This window comes from Drosophila subpulchrella, chromosome X (assembly GCF_014743375.2).
Source record: "Drosophila subpulchrella strain 33 F10 #4 breed RU33 chromosome X, RU_Dsub_v1.1 Primary Assembly, whole genome shotgun sequence".
Taxonomy (NCBI): domain Eukaryota; kingdom Metazoa; phylum Arthropoda; class Insecta; order Diptera; family Drosophilidae; genus Drosophila; species Drosophila subpulchrella.
Genome location: NC_050613.1, coordinates 8,264,852 through 8,285,909, shown reverse-complemented (window position 1 = coordinate 8,285,909; position 21,058 = coordinate 8,264,852). Strand labels below are relative to the sequence as shown.

Genomic DNA, 21,058 nt, shown 5'->3' with positions numbered 1-21,058 from the left:
GTCCTGCCACAAGGCTTTTCACTTTTTCCCTCTTCTCTCCCTTTTTTCTTTTTGGTATTTTCTTTTTTTTTTTTTTTTGGCAATTGCGGCACTGTGTTGCTTAAATTAAAACACAGGCAGAGAGAGAACCACCAGCCGAAAAAAAGGGGGGCAAATTTGCAACTGCCTTTGGATGAAAGTCCGGGGCAATTGTGAGATCGGGCCAGGGACATGCACTCGGGTCATGGCCCCAGGAAACCTCCCATGGCCCCTCCGGAAAATCCCCTCCAGAAAATGCCCTTCTGTTGCTGCTCGCTGAGTGTAAATTTGCTCGTTAAATTTGTTGGCACTCTCGACTAATTTGCACTTGTAACGCAATGGTCTGAGTTTTAGTGGAGGCCTTCAAGGGTGGCGGTTTTTGAAGGGGGTTTTTCGGTGGCAGGGGGGCAGGATGCTTTGCATCGGGCTAATTGAAAAGACGATGGCCAGAGGCGAAACCCCTCCCAATCCCCAAACCCCCTTGAAGCTCGCCGCTAAATAGCCCCAAGTAGCTGCAGATCGGCCATGTATATGCGCAGAAAAATAAATCAAGTATTTAGCACTCACGAACTGCAATTAAACACTTGAAAGTTGCGAAGGAAAGAGGGTGGCTGCGATATAATTAAAGGTGCCAGCCTAGAGTTCTTAGGAAAGTATTTCTCCTTCTCTTAATTATTGCTTATAAAAAAGAATTTTAATAATATATAGCTTATAAACCGTACAAAGCTTTGTACGATTACAAATTAAACAAGAGAAAACCCTATAGTCGATGGCATCGACTATGAAATACCCATTACTCAGCTAAGAGGGGCGCGATGGAGATGAAGATATGCAGTAAAGCGACTGTTCACAATTGCACACCCCGCAACGGCGCCACCTAGCGTCTATTTCTTTATTTGCCTATAAGATTTTATTGGATGGTCCGATTTCGACCGTTTTTGGCATCAAGATAAATATTTATAATTACTTAATTAAATTGCATTAACACTTTTACAAAGTATTCAAAAACATGGGTACTAGACAGGTTTTTGGGTGGGCGTATGGGCACCCTGCTGACATAAACTTGCGCATTCTCAGAACCTCAAGAATCTGCATGCCAATTCCTAACTTTCTAGCTTTTATAGTTTCAGAGATCTCAGCGTTCTGATCAAGAATATACATACAAGTATATCATTTAAAGTGTGGGCAACGCTTCTTTCCACCTATTACATACTTTCCGACGAATCTAGTATACCCTTTTACTCTATGAGTAACGCCTATAAACATATAAATCTAAAACATCAAACTTAGATTTTGGTTTAAAACAATTAGGAGTTTCTTTAAAGTCATTGTAACTGGCAGAAGATCGCTTTAAATCGATTGTGAACTCGATTGTTGATTAAAGTAAAACTAACCACAAATGTTGTTACTTTTACCGTGACTTACTGTACAGATACTGTAAAAATTGTGACTACAATTTCTCCTCCAACTGAAGTGTCTTTAATTCCCAACAGAAACTAGGCAACTAGTTGGTTGAAACCATTAATTTATATTTGATTTTACCAATAAATCTTTAACTAATCATTCCAAAGAAAGAACACATTCTTATAATTCCCAACTGGTACTAGACCGCAAGTCGATTGAAACCTGTTAACCTACAGAACTAGTTTATTCTGCCAATATATTTGTTACTATATTATTCCGATGATTGACACACATTATCCAAAGGTTTTGGCATTTCAATGGAATTTTAAGCAGTAGTAAGTAGCAATTTCCCTCGGTGCAGAACGAAGAGGACATTTTGTATGCAGGTCAGAGGCACAAACAGGAACAGCCAGACATGCGTAGGGAAATGTTAATCAAAGCAAATCATTTGGCAGTACAACTTCATAAGTTTGCCCGCTCCTTGGCCCCCGGTATTTTTTGTATGCCCCGTAGGTTGGGTTTGAACTGAAATTGGCTGAAAATATGAATAATTGGCCCGCATTAGCCGGCATTGTTGTTTCGTCAAGGGGCGGGAAATCAGATGGCGGATTAATCGTGCGCCATTCACGGCCATAACCTGACGATTGATGGCCGGGCATATTGAGTCAATAAATGCAGTTTGAATGGGGGGGGGGGGGGGGCATCACCCCCTCTGGGTATGGGTACCGTATACCTCCACAGCGCCAATCCACAGGGAACACAGACTCCGAAATAGTGGGGCCTCACAGACTTGGGCTCATTATTATGCAGCTCATGAGCTCATCGTTAGTGGCAAAGTTATATGAGCATACATCAGCCAGGCCGCACAACTTTGCAACACCCGCAGGAAGTCCTAAACTCGAGGAGATGGTGTATAGGTGGGGCTTGGAGTGCGGGGTGTGGGGCCTTAAAGGCGGGGTTCAGAGGGTCAGGGGGGCGTGGCACTGTCAAGCGGCGTCTGGCAAAGCGGAAAGTGTTAAGCACAATGAAGTAAACGCTGCCAACTTCTGACATCGCCGAGATCTCCCTCAACCTAAATCCAAAAATGTGGGGGCACAAATCCAGCCCAACCACCCACTCTCTATCCGTTTCAAAGCTTTTCCGAATTCGCCGCAGGACTTGTTAGGGCGAAAAGTGGTGGCACGACTACCTCAACCGCTTTGGTATTTGTTTTTATAAATAGTTATCAATATTTTGCCAATTTTTTTGTTTTTCCTGTGCAAAATATAGTTGGAAATTAATTTCGAACTATGTTTTATGTTTTCCCCCTGCTAAAAAAAAAGTTGGAAATTAATAATCAAACTATGAACTATTTCATTTATTCATTTATTTTCTTATTCGCCATAAACTAATCTCAAACAATCCATATCTTTTATTACATAAGTACTTTTTTATGATCAGGTGGATTTTTAAATAAAAAAGTTATATCTTTTTGAAATATAGACCAAAATACATGTTGTTTCTTTAAATATCTATCACCATTTTCCAATTTGTAAAAAATATTGGAAATTTGTTATCGAACTTTTAATACGAATATAATATAGTCACTATACGTTTCCCACTGCTGAAAAATGTTAGAAATTAAAAATTTCCACTTCTTCATAGATTCTTTAAAATTTGTTTTCTTTAAAATCACTATATTAGAGTATGTCCAATTTGTATAAGGTCGTTTACATGATCAAGTGGACTTTTAAATATATATATATATATACATTTATTCTTTATGAAACCCAAAAATTATGCTCAGTGCATGTGCCATTTTTTTGTCATTTTTAGCCACGTGAAAGCCCCATCTTCCTGTGATTAGCTTTAATACACTGAAAGTGGACAACTGATGAACTCTGGGAGTGGGAGTAAAAGTAGAAGTGGCAGTGGGTGAGTTTGGACCATTTGATGATGTGGCATTCTAGCACGGTGGCACATCATAATGGCCAAATCAATTATCAATTCCGAGCCGATTTCATGTGAGTTATGGCGAATCGAAGGGCACTAATGGCGCCGAAATGAACTGGAAATGGAAATGGATTGGATTTGGGGCAATCGCAATCGCATTCGCACTGGCAATGGCAATATGGCAAGGACATTGCTTGATTTATGGCCAAGCATATTTCCAAGTCGATGAAAGCAAATGCAACTTTACTCCGGTTATTCAGTTGAATTTTTAGGCTGCCACTGGCACCCGCATTTCGATCTCCCCATCGATCCCCTTTGCCATTTCAATTTCCAGCCCCCCTGCCCTTTGGGCCAAAAAGGGGGCGGGTCATCAGTTGGCCGGGTCGTTCGGTCAGCAGAATGCATCCCTCGAGTGCAGTTGGCAAATTGCACGGGAAACGTCGCTGGGAATGAGTTGCCAGCCGGCGACTGGCGACTGGTAACTGGTAACTGGTAACGGGCAGCTGGCAAACAGGGGTTAAGGCAGTTTCAGCTCCTCTGTGGCCACTCAATTTCGGTGTTGCCCTGCAGGGTACACTGTCAGAAATGATTAAGGCTTCGAAATCATCCAAAAATAAGTATCAACAAAAAATGGGTGACGATGGATGAAGCTTTCCACACTTCAAGTTTATAAATGGGCTTAAAATGAGCTAAAAGGGTTACAAACAGTTTAAATAAAATATTTAAAAACGAAAAACAAATTTTAGCAATTTTAAAAATATGTGAACATATAAGTGATCAAAATTATATTATTGCAAATGTTAATAAATTTGAAATTCTAGTACAAAAAAATAGTTTAAATGGGCTTTTTCTTTGGGATAATAACATTGTTAAAAGCTATACTTATTTTTTTAATTTTTTGCGTGCCAAAACAAAAGTTTTTAGGAAATAAAAATAAACATATACTTGTCTTAGACTTAGTCAAAAAACTTTGTTTTTGTAACCTTAAAAAAAGTTTCTGTTAATTATTCCAAAAGCATAGATTATAAATGGGGTCAAAAAGACTTAAAAGGGTTCTAATCGATTTGAGTAAACTGTATGCAATTTTAAAAATATTAAAAAATTTCATATTGATTTTTTCGTTGCTAGGAACAAAAAATTTTTTTTGTGCACCTATGTACCTACATGTATGTTACTTTCCCATTTTTCTTGTTTTTTTTCGCTCAGTGCATAATGCCGTGCAATTAGCAACAAATTGAAGGGGATGTACTGGGATAAAAGTGCAAACTGCGGAGGTGGGGATCTGGATCTGGGTCTAGACTTTGCATTGGGATTGGGATTGGGTGGCATGACGTGAGGGAATCAGCTGCATTAGCAAATTCATGCAACGTACCTAATTGAAACGGCGCCAGCTGCAATTATTTTCAATTCTAATTCGAGTTCCTCTGCGGCCAAGCAAACCACATGGGTTCGGATGGGGATTTGCGATTTGGGATTCGGTATTTTGGATCGGGGGTATGGGTACGGAAATGAGTATGCGAATGGCCATGGGATCCGCACAGGATCCGCAGATCCTACCATATTTAATTTGCTATCGTGAGTTTCGGCTTGCATTGAATGTCAATTGAAATCGAATTCGAATGGGTAGCGTTGCATGCTCGGTGTACGACATTTTGGCCTAATAGACGGTTATTGCCACGCCCCCATTGCCACACAGCCTTTTTCTTCCCTATGTAGGCCACGTCAGTGATGGGAAGTATCCATATATCAACTGTAAATATAATACTTAACAAAATTGTTTCTTGGACATGGTCTTATATCATTTGGCTAAGCTATTACCATAGTTAGGGATAATATATTAAAGTTACATGGTATATCAAATAGTTATAATCAACTATAATTAACCACTGATAAGTGTTTGAACCATTTCATTTAAGGAACTTTAAGACTACAGCTAGTTTTAAAATGCTTATTAATATTTATTTCTATTAAATTATATTATATTATATGATATATATTATATATATTTTATAACAAGCAATAGTTTACCTTTGAAAGATGTTTATTCCACTTCATATAAAGAATTGTAAGACTTTACCTAGTTTTAAAATGTTTATAAATACATATATCTATTACATTATATTATATTTATTAAAAAGAACGTTACTAAAATTTAAATGTTAACCGAATAAACAAAGATTTAGGTATTTTACCATACTTTTTAGCCTTTTTTATAGTGGGGCATCTCCAATTTTACTGGCTGTAAAATTGGCAACAATTTCACCTCCCCTGCGCTGCAATTTTCGCGTTTAATTAGCTGCGACTGCAATTGCAACTGCAACTGCAACGTGACCACGTCCCCATCCCGCCCAGCAGCCCATCAGCCCATTACCTCTATTGGGGTCTGTCCTGTCCTATTTTATTCGACTCTGGCCATATGCCAAGCCCGTGTCGATGCAATTTGTGCTGCCATGTCGCAGTCCATCATCACCTTTTTATTGGCCACTGCAACTGGATACCGAATTTCGGTTCCTGAATCCTGGGACCCCCGGAATTAAGCCCTTAACGGTCTCTGCTGCTCTGCATAAATTTCGATTGACAGCTGAACTATATGCGTTCCGGCATTTCTCTTTTTTTGGGTCTGCTGAAATAACCAGTCCTAAGGGGAGTCACTAAATAAAGTTCATCAAGCGGATTGTGGTTTCGTTATGGATAGTCACTGGAGGATTCGCATCGAGTGCATTTCACCGTTTAGGGATAATTAAACTTTATAATTCGTCTCTTTAAAATAAAGTCCAAAGAAATCACTAATATATGTAAAATGTTAATATGTTGTGTTTGTATGTTAAATTTTTCGAATTTAATTTACTCATTTATCATACTTTTTATTTGCTATTGTTTAACCCTAACATATATTTGCTAAATAAATTCAAGAAATATAAATGTAAAATGTTGTAAGCATTTGTATGTTAAATTTTCGAATTTAATTTACTCATTTATCATACTCTTTATTTGCAATTGTTTAACCCTTAACATATATTTGCTAAATAAATACAAGAAATATTTTAGAATGACATGCACATTTCTTTGTCAAAGAAAACCCAAATATATGTAAAAAAGTTGTCAGGATTTGTATGTTACATTTTTCGAATTTAATTCACTCATTTATCTTACTCTTTATTTGCTATTGTCTAACCCCAAACATATATTTGCTAAATAAATTGAAGAGATATTTTAAAATGACATGCACATCCATATATCTCTGGATATATTGACCTTTATTTCCTTTTCTAGGCACATAACAAGTCAAGGATATCTCTTCCTAGTTGGAGAATACACATGACTTTTGTTGGCCAAGTTCACCTGGTTTTCGTAACGTGTTTGTACAATTTCATTTGGGGGTCCCTTCTGTAAAATCCATTCTATTTGCCGCCCAAAATCACCGCCCACCGCCCACTTTCCAGGTCACGTAGTGGGCGGTGGGGGAGGCGTGGCCAGTTTGTTTGCTGTTTGCGCATTTCAAATTGAATTTTCATCACTGTCCCTTCGCAAAAGGTGGAGAGCGGCGGAAAAGCGGTGGAAAAGCGTTGGAAGGGCGTGAAATTGCCGTGGGCAGGGGGCGTGGTCAGGGGGATCCCCGAATGCAGCATGATATGGCAATTATAAAGAATGCAGAATGCACCCAGCATGCAAAAGCATTTTTCGCGCTCTATTTTTCCCACTGATTGCTTCGAGTTGCCAGGGCACATGAGTTTCTGGGATTACTGCTGCAAAGTTTTTTGCCAAATGTGGCTTTAAGCTGCTCCTTTCTCCAAAAAGTGTCAAAGTCGAAGCCAAGCGGGAAATGACTGCCGGTCGAGAAAGGCTGCTGCTGCTGCCAAAAAAAAGTACCTTTCATAAATTCAAGTTCTCAGAAACGAATATTTGGCCAAAGCTTTCAAGGTGTTGTACAAATCTCCGGAGGTTTGTCAGCAATACAAATATTTATTTTATGGCACTCACATGTGGACACATGAAGTAAATATTTTATTGTGTTGTTAGAGCATTATAAAATAAATAAAAATATAAAGAAATGTATAAAAAAAAGTAATATACAAATCCTTTAATTTGTATTATAAGTTCATTTTGAGTACGTTCAAAGAATAATTTTCTAGTAATAATTATGTGTCACTTTTTATTCCAAAAATGCAATGAAAACGGGAAAGGAAACTAACTGCGGCAAGCCGAAGGTTATATACCCTTGTAGGTCGTTCCCGTTTTCAGAAAACTAAAAAGTAATTACAGAAATTTTAAGATAATGTTCCATTTGAATTTACTGACTATGATATAGTCGTCTGTTTTTATTTAAATTGAATTTGAAATTCTGAAATATTAAAAGCATGATATCCCCAAGAACAGATGTTAAAAACAATGACGTTATACTTTAATTACATTTAAAATAAAATTTTTTTTTATCAATCCTATGTGATCTATGGGATATAGTTGTCCGATCCGGCTCGATCCGACTAATATACTATCTGCAAAATAAATAAGTTTTTTGGAAATATATTTAAGAAACCTTACTTTCTTAAAACCCTTTAATAAATTAGGTAAGTTTGTATTTAAATTTAAAAACAAATAAATATTTCGGGTGTGGGCATTGGATTTAAATTTAATCACTCATACGTTCTGATGCCTTTCAAAATATCTTTATTTTAATGTAGATGGCGCTGGTTTGAATAAAGCTTTTGTTACTTTGTTTCCCCTTTTTTAAGAATTATTGCAATGAAATCAAGGTTTGTAATGACTTACAAAATTTTAACTGGCATACGAGTCGTATGAGTAATTTTCAATGAAACTAAACCGAAAACTCAACGCTTAAATCTTAAAATAGAATTTGTAAACTTTTCGAATCAATTTGTTGCTCAGCTAAATATTTCAATAGTGAGATAAGTTTCTCTTAAATATTAAAACATTTTTTTAAATCATTTACCCTTTAAAAATACAGTTTGGATTGCGGTGTATTTATGGCAATAAGTTAAACATTCGAAGAGGAGCCTTTCTTTAAGGCAAAAGTGCAGCTTGCAGTTTGTGGGGGGTAAAAATACAGCATGTGGCCCACTGACAATGACAGCTGTTGGCGGGGGGGAGGTGGTGGATTTCGAGGTAGGGGGCTGTAAAAGGGTGGGGAACTGGGGGTGGGAGGTTCGGTATCACATTGAAAAGACGACAACCGACCAACCGCCCACCCGACCCACTTGGCTATGACATTTCACTTGCTGCCTCGCATTTTCACTAAATTGACTTTGCCTGCTATCGTTTAGGGTGCACCGCCGCCCCCTGGAAAAGCCACCCCCACAATTTTCACCCATCCACATTCATCCACGCCCCAAACATTGCCAGAGTGCTGAGTCTGAGTGCAGCAATTTTTTATGCTCCGTTGGGCAACGACAGCCGAGAGCCCCAGAATCCCAGAAACCCAGCTACCCAGCATCCTGGCACCTCATCCCCCCGAAGGCTCCATTTCGATGCCACTTTCGAAGGGGCACCCCCACCTCCTGCCCAGCAGAGCGATTGCAATCTATAAATATCTAAATTCCCATAAAACTCAGCTCGACCCAGTAAATGTCATCATTGGTATTGTGGCCATCGAAGAGGTGAGTTGATGGCTACCTGCGCCTATCCCAATCAAAATCCCAATCCAACTCCAACTCCAAATCCGAACCCGAATTGGGATGGGAAACGGAATCGGAATCGGAATCGAAGGTCTCTATGCAGTCTGAGCTGCCTGGGATCCAAAATCCAGGAGATGGGCTGCAATTGGGTTTCGGATTGGGACAATATTTGAGGATGATCGCATGCTTGTGCAAGCGGCTTTCATGTACGTGAACGGCAAATTTATTTGCACAACTGCGATTGATGCTGGCATAGCTCCCTAACGCCCCCGACCTTCAAGCGGTTATCCTGCACTGAAAAATTTAAGGGAAATCATTAAAGCCATTATTCTGAAAAACAAGTGCTTTAAGAAATCTGAAAATCATTAGTAAAGCTATAATAAAACAAGAAGGGAAGCTAACTTTGGCAAGCCAAAGTTTCTATACCCTTGCAAGTCGTTCCCGGGGGAGCATCGTATTTACAGAGCTATCCGATTTTTAAAAACTAACAACTAATTACAGAGATCTTAAGATAATGTTCCATTTCAATTTACCACCGTATATGTTAACACAAATCGATTATTTCGGCCTTTGTATTATTTTGACATTAATTATTTGAAACTCTGAAATATTAAAAAATATATATTTTTTAAGGAGTAGAAGTAAATATGTCAAAAACACCAAAGTTATAAGTTTTTTACATTATAAAAAAATATTTTTTCTTAAATTTCTATGGGAGCTATAGAATATAGTGGTCCGATCCGGCTAGAAATAGGACTTTTAAAACTGAGATAATACTTTGCTGTATAAAAATTTGAACTTGCTTAGAAATAAGCCAAATTAAAGAATTAATTTTTAAACATATATCATGTTAATAATTGGCTACAAGTTGTTTAAATAAAAATAGAACAGTATTTGTTTGGATAGACCTTAATTTAAAAGTTTTTTGAAGTCCAAAATTAATATTTTTAGATTCTCTTCTAAAAAGCTGAGCTATACCGTAAGCTTTCTAAATCTTATGTATGAGGAAAAATGTAACAAATTAAATAAGGCCCCTGATTTAAGAATCGATTTCTTTTACAATCATAGTTTTGTACGTTCATATATGTTTAAAATTCAAAAGAATTTTGAACCAACTTCTTGCAAAATTTAAAAAAATAAAAAAGTAACAAAAAATATTAAGCTTTTAAGCTATCTTTAAAAATTAAATCTGTATGTACCTATTTTAAAATAAGAAGCAATTTAAAATGGCTGCCTTGAAGATATAGGATATATTATTTATTAATTTATTTATTAGTTTTTCAAAAACACAATTTAAAAAAAATTGGGGATTAAGGAATAGCAGATATTTCTTATATCGCTTTTGGTATTTATTTATTTATAAAGATAGTATTTTTGGGAACCACTTTAAATTGAAAATTCGAAAATTGCAAAATCTATCGCGAGATTTCGAAAACGATTTTTCTGAATGCACTGGCCTGTCATTTGGAAAATCCGGGGCTCCGTCACTCGGAGTTTGGCATTTGGCAAATGCTCGATTCCCGATGTTCGTCTCCTGATCTGCACCATAAAAGTCTGTTGCATAAACCAATTTCGCATTTGCTCTGCCAGCGAATGCAGATGCCCCCGAGGGCGGGAAAAAGTGGGCGGTGGGAAAAGTGAAAAAGCGGTGGGTGGTGGGTGGTGGGAAAATTCTGTCAACGCAACTTCTTCGACTGGCGGCAAAATCGCTGGCTGATAACGTAAACCGCTTTGATTTTTATTTAACTGCACATTTCCATCCCACAAAGCCCCCTCACCCCCCCCCCCCTTTCTCTTCCCCCTCACCCACCCCGTCGATTGACATTTAATGGCAACTTGTGGCGGATTTTCGATTGCAATTTCTGCGGTTTTCCAATTTTCCCCAATTTCACAATTTTCCATTTGCGTTCGCTTATTGCATTTATTTATTTTGTGCGCGCGCCCTCATTTTTTCTTGCTTTTTTTTTATACTGCCAGCACTTGCTTGGCTTTTTAGCCTTTCTGTCGGGCGAGTGAAATTGTTAATGTATGAAATTGCTGGGAAATAACAAAAATGTTCAAAAAAAAAATCTTTTAAAAGGGGAAAAAGCGAAGAAGGATGCCGTTTGGCCGGCAGCTTAGTGGCGTGTCTTGCAACACATTTGCCGCGTTCGCCTCATGAAATATTTCTCAAGTTTCGTCCGTTACCTTGACTTGATAGAAAGCATCCTGCGGCAGCCTGGTGGCCACTTTATGGCGTGTATCCTGCATCCTTGGTCCTCGTCCACCTCCCCAGTCATACATTAAATTATGCAAAGCACACACACTCACACCCCCTTCCAAGGACTTTTCCTTTTGTGTCTTCCGTTCCATTTCTGTGTTCCTCGCCCGCTTTAAAGGAAATATATTTTGCACTTGGCTGTTGCTTTTACTTAGCCAAGTGAAGCATGAAAACGCACACACATATGTGTCTACAGCTAAGGTCAAAATAATAATTGTTAAAAAAAAACATATTTCCTTACTTTATTTCACACTTACAAAGGTTATTAGGTAAAATCTACCAGTATAGTATTTAAATGGTCCCAACCCATCGTCAATTTGACCATCGAAATAGTTACTCTCCCAGCAATAAACTACACACAACCTACAATCTTATGGTAGTCTTACTATTAAATAGTAACCAAAGCAACAATATAATACACCTCACTATTTTCAACTATCCGTATTGGTCAATTTTACCCATACATTTTTCTGCAAGGAATGACTAATTGATAATGATAATTTTTAAGTTATAGTTTGTAGTTTATAGAGTAAGTAGAGTGAATTTACATTTTTAATTAAATAAATAAATATGTGTTATGTAAAAACTATTTATTTTAAATATCTTTATAAAAATTCATTAAGAATAGTAAAATCACTCGAAATTCTTTCTATACCAATACCTTCTTTTTAAATAAAAAACACTATAAATTTTAAAAAAATCTGGCACAACTATTTCTATAATTTACCTAATATATCAGTGGTAGCTAAATCCCCAGATACAATTCTTTTTATACACCTGCATTTTTGAAATTAATAAAATAAACTAGGTACATTGTTAGTCCAACCATTTATGTAATTTACAAAATACCCTTATCAATTAAGGTGCCCTTTTAGTTTGCATTTGAAAGCCTTAAAATACACAAGACCCCCCACATGTATTATTTTGGGCACAGCTGTAAATTTGCACCCCATGGCCTCACCCACTTAAGTTAGCACCCCCAAACCCAGAACTTTTCTCCCCACGTATTTATTTGGCGCTTCGCTGCTTTTATTTTATTGAAATTTATGATTTCTGACACAGAATTTATGTTGTTTTGCATTCGAGCGAGAGTGTGTGTGTGTGGGCTCGGTGGGAAAGGGGCATAAAATAAACCTCAAATACTCGTAAAATGCCCAGCAACCCGGCCACCAGAGTAGCCGGCTTTCCATGGGGGGTAAGAACTTCTTCTTTTTCCGATGCCTTCCGCCTTTTCTAGCCCTCTGGTATATATATATATATATATATACATATCTGGTATCCGGGCTTTTTATAACTCCTCTCTGGCCGCCTGGCCAGTGTCAGTGAATTATTTAATTCGTATAAATATTGAAAACTCAATTTTTTATGATGTTTTCCCGTTGGTTTATTGCTCTTTTGTGGCGCTTTCATATCGCATAACTTGCCCCGGCCACGGCCACAGGATCCCCCATACCGAAACCGCCGTATTTGCCAGAGACATTGCGTATTGATATTTCACACATCCGTGGCAAAACAAAATATAAAAAGACTTTGCATTGAATTTAAATCCTTCATGGAAATCCCAATGAATAAACTCAGCGAGAGATGGCAAACCGCTGGGTTTGTGAATAAAGGGTATGTTTTGGGTTAGCTTTTGACCGGATATGTTTTTAATATATATATATTTTTACCACAAAGGAAGCCTTCTTTTCAGCGTTTGCCGACGGCCACGGTGATTAAGTTTTTCAAAGTTCCCTTTATGGGAATTTTCGGAAATATTCTGCGAGTTTCTATACATGGATAAAATGTAAAATATTTTTTATATTTCTCTTTCATATTTCACAGCCAATTAAAGGGAAATTCCATGGAAGCCATAAAAACCAAAATCATCAACAGCGATATATATTTCACAGCAAATTCAAAGGTATACCATTGAATTCGTAAAAACCAAAATCCCAAACAGTGGAATATTTCAAATGAATGGGGCCTATTGAAGTGGACTTTGGACAAGAGATTTCAAAAAGCTAAAATATATCAGTATATGTTTTTACTTCTGTTAATCAAAGCGATTTTCCTTCTCTCTTTTAAAACGGAAACTTCTTTTAATGTACATTTATTTTAAAAATCTTTTGGGCAAAGGTATTTATATAGAGTTTATATACTATATATATTTGATAAAATAGTACAGATAATATACCTTAATTAATATTTCGATAAAAAGACTAAATCTCTTTACTTTCCGTGCCTGGTTGAGAATTTCTGGAGAGTACACCCCTTTAGATATCCAAGACAGGACTCCTTGCTGCATGAAATCCTGCACTCGCTTTGGTCCTTTTCAAATTAACAGCTTAACCGCTAGCGAATATCCTGTTTGGTCGGAATCCAATGTTTCAAGTAAGAGATACTTGATTTTATCTCTGTGCGCACTCTTCACATTTTGAATACCCCCCAATAAAACTCGTATCTCCGGGCAGGAGTAAGTAAAGCAACTGGGAACCAGCTCAAGCATGGCAACCCAAGGATATATTTCCACACAAATACGGATACGAGTGAGCACTCCAGCAGACACACACTACACACAGCACACTCCACACAATCCACACACACACTCTATACACACACACACCCCAAAATAATCCCCAAAAGATGAAAATTGTGTAAAATTTGTGTGTTGGTTTCACTGATTAAGGATGGCTTACTGGCTGGTTGTCGGCCCCCCAAAAACTGCTGCTTTTGCTTCTGGTACTGCTTCTGGTACCGCTGCTGTTGGCCCCATCAGGGGAAATCTCTTGAAAGCCAAAAAGATGAATAGACCAGACCAACATCTAATATGTGCGAAATTTATCAGCCTCGATACGCAGGCACACACTCAAACACGGAGGCAGTAAGGATATTCAGGAGCAATGCTGCAAGGACGAAGGCAAACTGCATGGAAAATCGCAATAATAATTTTGCCTTTCAGCTTCGGTTTCGGTTTCTGTGGCATTCAAAAGGAGGTAGGTGTACTGAAAGGCTCGGTGGGTATGTGTGCGGCTGCCTCAAGGATCCCGGCCATCCCAAGGATGCCCAGCCATGTGAGTGGACAGTTGCGGTCTCTCGGATGCGAATGCTCCAATTATCCTGGGGGGGGGGGATGACCCACCTCAACCGCTCGCCGGGAATCGAAACTCACGGATTGCAATGCAGTTTGCAGATGCTCGGCTACTCGAGCATCCCATCATATATTTTCGTTATGCTCTTGCTGGCTATAACAGTGGGTGGTTAGGGGGTTCGGTTTTTTTGGTTACAGTAACAGTTGGATTAAATTGTACAATGCTCAGACAGAGCATCCCATCCCATCCTTCTGCTCGTCGCTCGCTTTCGGGTCCTTTTGCATTTTCCGGGAGGTCGTGTGGCCGTTTTACCTTAATCCATATCAATTTGCTTTTCCAGGGGCGTTCAGTTTCGGGAAAGGGAGGCTCCATTTCCTTTGTACAGCCTAGCAGCCAATGGCCTGCAGGTAGCCCTGAATCTGCTCACTCAAAGCATGGCTAGAAAAAGAGTTGATTAGTGAAGTTTTTTCGCCAGTCAATACCAGGAAATGCTTACCCAAGTCCCTTGCCACTGGCCGTGGATTTCTTGTAGAGAGCGGCCAGGAGGAGGACCTGTCCGGTCATTAGTAGTTCTCGTTTGCCGTAGCTTAACCAGCCCTTGGTCTTCACCTGGGTGGTGAGAAGAATACGCTCCTCCAAGGGCTCACGAATCTCTCGTCTGGAAAGCTCGCGATCTGTTCGATGGAAGATTTCCACACCCTCACGCCGTTCAACTTCGCGCTGTTCTCTTCGCAGATTAAGATCCTCCCTTTGTTGAGATACAACTTCAAGTCTTTGGAAACCTACACGTTCTCCTCGAAGGTTAGCGCGCTCGTCTCGACGAGTGGCTTCTTCTTCTCGCTGCTCTCGATCTTCTCGTCGTTCAACTTCTAGCTCTTCTCTTCGTTCCACTCGTCGGGAATTCTCGCGATCTTCCCTTCTCAGATTATCCCTCTCTGACCGTAGTTTAATTCTTTCATCGCGAGCTTCACGAGGTTCTCGTCGGGCTGAGATGCGTTCGTCCTTGGGAAGCATTTCCCTTTCTTCTCGCCGTTCTTCGCTACGCCTTTCCGATCGCCTGTCTCCTTCAAGTTCAACCCTTCGATCTACATCACGAGCGTTCTGTCGCTCATTGCGTTCCATTCGACGGAAGGATTCACGCTCTTCTCGACGAAGGACTTCTGGTTCCTCTCGTCGCAGGTTTTGTGTGTCGAGGCGCTGCTCCCTGCGGTTTTCCTCTCGCTCCTCACGCCTGGCTGAGACATGATCCTCCCGACGGAGGTCTTCGCTTCGCCGAGAATTTTCTCGCTGATCCCTGACATCGTCCACTCGCCGAATTTCAAATCGCACGCGATTCACTCGCTCTTCGCGCTTGGAGAAGTCTGGCTCGACTCGGCGTTCTTCTGATTGTTCCACTCGCTCACGAATTTCGCTGTCTGTTTGTTGCAGATTCACTCGTTCATTGCGCTGCTCAGATTCTCGTTCCATGCGTCTGGAGAGTTCCCTCTCTACGTTAGCTCTGTCGTCACGACGATTCTCGTAATCTTCACGCCTGGATATTTCGCGCTCTACAAGGCGTTCATCGCGCCTCTCATTGTCTGCTTCCCGTCGAGATTCATCCTGTCGCCTGCTCAGTTCTCTCTCCTGACGTTGATCCACCACTTCTTCACGAGATTCTCGGCGGTCTACTCGTTCTTCACGTCGCTCTACTCGAGCATCACGTCGGTCTACTCGATTCTCACGGGTATCAAGTCGCTCTACTTGTTCAATACGAGTATCACTACGCTCTACTCGTTCCTTACGAGTATCACGTCGCTCTACTCGGTTCTCACGAGCATCACGTCGCTCAACTCGTTTCTCACGGGTATCAAGTCGCTCTACGCGTTCTTCTCGCGTTTCACGTGGCTCAACTCGTCCCTCACGAGAATCTCGTTGGTCTACTCGATTATCACGGGTATCCAGTCGCTGTACTTGTCCCTCACGAGCATCACGTCGATCTACTCGTTCCTCACGAGCTTCACGTCGCTCCAATCGATTTTCACGACCATCACGTTCCTCTCGCTCCTTCCGGGTATCGAGTCGCTCTACTCGTTCTTCACGAGCATCTCGTCGATCTACTCGTTCCTCACGAGCTTCACGTCGCTCCACTCGATTCTCAAGAGCATCACGCCGCTCTTCTCGTTCCTCACGGGTATCAAGTCGCTCTACTCGTTGGTCCCGAGATTCACGAGGCTCTGTTCGCTCCTCCCGAACTTCTCGTCGCTCCACTCGCTGCTCACGAGCTTCACGGGGTTCAAGGCGCACCGATGAGTCCAACCTGACTCTCGTTTCCTCGTGCCTCTCGTTCTTACGATCATCGCGGGCTATCGACTCAATGGGCACTCCTCTCTGTGTCTCATCCGAGGCTTGTCTGTAGACCATGTGCTCATCGTACTCATCCAGGCGGCGAATTTTATCCTTGCAGGTGGAACTGCCCGAGGTGTCGCCGCGGGAGAGCCTGTTGTTGGTCAATGCCAAGGTCAGGCAGCCAAGTTGGAGGAGCAGGAGCAGAACGCTGAGCCGGAACCTCATCATCTTGAGTGGTTCGGCGGTGGTGCTTGGTCGTCAGGTACACAAGAAGAAGATCGAAGATTCAGTCCGCTGCTGTTTCACCAGCAGTCTGCGCAACTGGAATGACTGTCCTAGAGAATTGTGACCGCTTTTATAGCGGAATCCGGCCTAGAACTTAATGGCCAATCCGCCCACGCTGGCACTTCCTGCTACGCAATTTACCGAGCTGATTGATTGAATTCCGCTTATCGCACATGTGCACCACTGCACCACCAAGTGGCGCAGACGCCACCGCTGTCCATTCGAGTGTACCAATTTCTTATGAATGAAAATTGAACTAAGACCGTGACGTCATACAAGGGGTATGTACTTGTATATAAACAATACATAAAATAGGGAATAGATTTGCGGGGCTCGTTAAGTGTTTACTCGTGACGTCAATTCATGTACATATAAGAGGATATTAAACTCCTTTTCCTCTCGAAGCGAGTGCACAACTGCGATAAGCGCAATTCAATCAAAATCAAATTAGAGTGCAACGAGCAAAGGAGCCAATCCAATAATTGGGGCTACTCCTGTGGCGCCTTAGATGGCCATCAGGGCGTAAAATTGCCCATCGACTTGGCAACTGTGTCCCGGTTGTCCCGAACATGGCCGTGAGTCCACTTTGGGTATAAAAGCAGGGGTTACCAGCTCGCAGAGCTGTCAGTTGCCCAGATAATCGAGAAAGGAGTGGTCCCCGAAATCCCGGTTTGCCTCGGAACCGGCGGCCAAAAAGGACTGGATCTAAAAAAAAATTGGAACCATCTTTGGATCACTCTGAGAAATCCGAGCAAATGGAGTTCGCCCACCCAGCCGCCCTAAGAATATCGCTTAGCTAAGCATCATCTGCGTAGTAACCAAAACAGTCTCCTTATATCGTTATATCGTTATATCTGCATCGTATTCGCATTAACCAATATGATATATATTGTATCCGTAGTCCAATAATCTAAACGTAATCACTGTTAAACTTAGCCAGTTAAATGTTGCTGTTGTTTGGGATCGTATTGTCATGGAGCTAAAAGATTTGAGCAGCTTCTCTTTTTCGTCTAACCACAAGCTACTCGTATATATGTATGCAACTTCTGCACTAATCCCACATGGAAAACTAGAATCTATACTAAACCATATGCTGAAATGCACGATACAAGAAGCACATATGATTATAAAGTTCGGTAATGGGGATTGCCCGAATCATCGGTAGTTATCCCTCCATTCGTATGCCTAATCAAATACCAAATAAATTGTACTCGTACCTCTAATCAAACGTTGAAGCAAATGCAGTTTGTTTTATTATTAGAGGGGGTTAAAAGGGATATCTTTTGGGGATCAGAACTAAAAACATTTAAACGGAAATGTGTGTTTTTCACAAGTAACTTTGGTGCTTAGGACAGTAAATCGGTAATCCCACTGATTTCCTTCAGCTTCTTTGGGTCTTCAGTGGCCATAATCATTCAAGGAGCCTCTGGAAGACTTCTGGTTTCACCCCGCAGAGTATCATCCAATATCAGATGAAGTTCTCTGCCGATTAAGACCAGAAGTATCCCAAAAACCCGATGTTTTTTGCTACAGCGCATCGCAGTGGGTGATGAGCAATGGCCGGCTGATCTTGCCATTTTTGGTGCCATGGGCCTCCATGGCCTCGATGACCTTGTCGCCGCGTATCACCCGTCCGAAACCCACGCGCTGACCCTTGGCCACCGGCAGGCGCTTAAAGCTAATGCTGAAATTGATGGCCCCACCGGGGAATCCACGGACGCAGTACTCCTTGGCGCAGGACAAAACGCAACCGAAGCGCCCGTGATTCACCACGCGCGTATCGAACTCCATGGGATCCTTCAGGGAGGGCATAGAGCGCGCCGGGCTCTTGCAGCTGCCCAGGAGATAGCCCTCCAGCCAGAGATGCGGAAAGATCCGGCGCACGGCGAACTCGTGCGACCTCTGGGCCAGACAGGTGCGGACGAACTGCAGCACCACCAGCGGCGCAGCCTCTGTGTACAGCTGCACCACCACCTGGCCCAATGGCCTGCCGTCCATCAGCCCGAAATGCAGCACAATTCTGGGCCGGAGTAGTCGCATCAGCTCGAAGTTGTCGGTGGGCAGATCCAGATCCCAGCCATTGTACTTGGTGAACACCTCACTATCTGCCAGAACCGATCGATTGGTCATCACACTGGGACACCCGGCAGTACTCGTTAGCGATGGCCGTTTGGGCCATTTTCGATGGCTCGTAGTACGCTTGCGTCCCTGGATCCTCATCAGCCGGCGACCCAATAACAGATTCTGATGCTCCACCAAGTCCAGCCTTTGCAGCATCAGGGGAAGAGCCGATGTGGGGACGACCGGTGGAGCTTCCATGGAGTCAATGATGCCGCCAGTTCGCTTAATCTTCGCCAGATTCATTAGCAGGCGCACGTTTTCATTGGTCCGATCCAGAAAGCTGCGGGCATCCTGCTGCAGGACATTGAATCCGCCCTGGGTCTTGGTATTCAGCAGCGGTGGTCGCTGGTCCACCAAACTGGTGGCTCGTTGCAGGCGTTGAAGGTACAGCCTGTAGCGACATGGTGCGACTCGTCGGTGGTGCAGCACCGAGAAACTAGATGCTCGGGAAGTGAAGGAACCACCGTAGGCAAACCGAAGCGGGTCAAACATATCCAACGAAAAAAAGAGATCGGGCTTGGGAGTCTTTCTTTTTTGGCTATATATATCATATGGAACACGGGTGTGTATTGGAATACTGTGAATTTTTATTTGGTTTTTTGTCTTAGTTGTCCGCCTGCTTGGGTTATAATATTTATGGGAGATCTATTACATTCTTTTCGGTCCTTAGCAGGGACCGTAATTGTTTAGAAAACTCACCCGGTAATCATTATGGTTAAGTGTTCCCTTAAATATCCAATAAGAATATCAACATTAACAAAAGTTATCTATAATAATTACTGGGTGAGCTTTGTTTTGCTTAAAAATAGAATTCACTGGGAAATACTGTCCACTCTATGAGAAATCAATAGAAAATGAATGACTTCCGATAGAGCCGCCAGTATATCCCCGCATGTTGAAATATATTTATTTTTCTGTATAGGTGGTCGAAAACGTAGCAGACTGATTTAATTGTTATTTATATAGGTAAGCTATACTATGTTTGGAGGATTTTCTTTACGGAAACAACATAAATACTTTTTATTTACGGTCCCTGGTTCTTAGCTTTTTTAACTTTTTCAAAGTTTTCTATCTTAAACGCACAATAATTGGGTTAGGTAAAAAAAATCGACTGTTACGTGGGTAAAATTAATTGTGCCCCTAAAGCACTCTTTGTCTAAATCAAATATATAATATTCAAGTTGAGATCGCTTCGAATTTCTGTACTTCGATATTCTATATACATAAAATACTTATTTCTAGTACAACTTTCATTTGCCAAGACATCTCTCTTTCATTTCCAAGATGCAACCGTCTCGCTCTCTTTCACACCCCTATCGCTATCTCTCTCTAAGTTGTGTGAACGTTTTTGTTTGTTTGAACCATTCAATTTCTACATCAAAACACTGATATTTAAAATACTTTCTGCTCTAAGAACTACAATAACTTTAACCTTTTAAATATCCTTGGGTGAACCAAGGGCCTTGAGTGCCAGATTAGATTGCGGCTTTTGTTCGGAAAGATCTTAAACCTATATAAAAGTTGTTGGCTAACTGATCACTTGTCGCTATACTTATTGTTTCCATTTTGAACACATTTGAATTTGGTTTGAGAAAATCGCAGAAGCGTCAGTTAGAGTTTCATTTTTGGAGCCACAATCCAACCCGGCAGCAAGACACGGGACACCCAGTTTCCAACCCCTGTTTGTTGTTCTGGCTAAAATTGTTTTTATCATTTATCATTGGATGTTATTCTGCTTAGACGGACTCTAGTCGAATTGGCTGGCATTGAACATGGCAATGTGTCTTATATAGTAACCTAAACCCTTCGAACTCCACTACTTGTTGTTGTTCTCCTGCATCAGATCCTCGAGAGCACCGTTGAGCCGTCCCTTGCTGAGGGCCTCTACCAGCATATGAAGTCGTTCCTCCCGCTCCGAATGTCTCCTCTCCAAAAGGGATACCTTAAAAAAGAGGTTCAAGTAAAACAAATTAGTTAGCAGGTTCATAAAAGATGATTGCACTTTGAAC

At 41.1% G+C, this 21,058-nt stretch overlaps 3 protein-coding genes across 3 annotated transcripts in view; all 3 read right to left on the bottom strand.

Annotated features, from left to right (window-relative positions):
* Positions 1 to 14,401: 14,401 nt before the first annotated feature.
* On the bottom strand, positions 14,402 to 16,955 carry LOC119557795 (trichohyalin). Its single transcript, XM_037870698.1, has 2 exons — positions 14,815 to 16,955; positions 14,402 to 14,756 (listed from the first exon to the last, which is right to left on the bottom strand). Exons 1-2 carry the CDS (start codon positions 16,869 to 16,871, stop codon positions 14,705 to 14,707), a joined length of 2,109 nt encoding a protein of 702 aa, XP_037726626.1. The 5' UTR covers positions 16,872 to 16,955; the 3' UTR covers positions 14,402 to 14,704.
* Positions 16,956 to 18,196: 1,241 nt separating this feature from the next.
* LOC119556127 lies at positions 18,197 to 19,619 on the bottom strand. Its single transcript, XM_037868014.1, has one exon. It carries the CDS (start codon positions 19,539 to 19,541, stop codon positions 18,456 to 18,458), a length of 1,086 nt encoding a protein of 361 aa, XP_037723942.1. The 5' UTR covers positions 19,542 to 19,619; the 3' UTR covers positions 18,197 to 18,455.
* The window catches only part of LOC119556125 (centrosomal protein of 162 kDa), a 31,449-nt gene continuing 30,009 nt past the window's right edge, over positions 19,619 to 21,058 (bottom strand). The window contains exon 7 of the mRNA XM_037868011.1: positions 19,619 to 20,991. Within this exon, the coding sequence (XP_037723939.1) occupies positions 20,866 to 20,991 (126 nt within the window). The 3' untranslated portion in view covers positions 19,619 to 20,865. The remainder of the gene's footprint in view (positions 20,992 to 21,058) is intronic.

Bases quoted from the DNA above. Each gene is read 5' to 3' on its own strand.
- LOC119557795 (XM_037870698.1), bottom strand. From the start codon at position 16,871: ATGATGAGGTTCCGGCTCAGCGTTCTGCTCCTGCTCCTCCAACTTGGC. The intron at 14,757-14,814 runs GTAAGCATTTCC...CTCTTTTTCTAG, and splicing joins GCCAGTGGCAAGGGACTTGG to CCATGCTTTGAGTGAGCAGA.
- LOC119556127 (XM_037868014.1), bottom strand. From the start codon at position 19,541: ATGTTTGACCCGCTTCGGTTTGCCTACGGTGGTTCCTTCACTTCCCGA.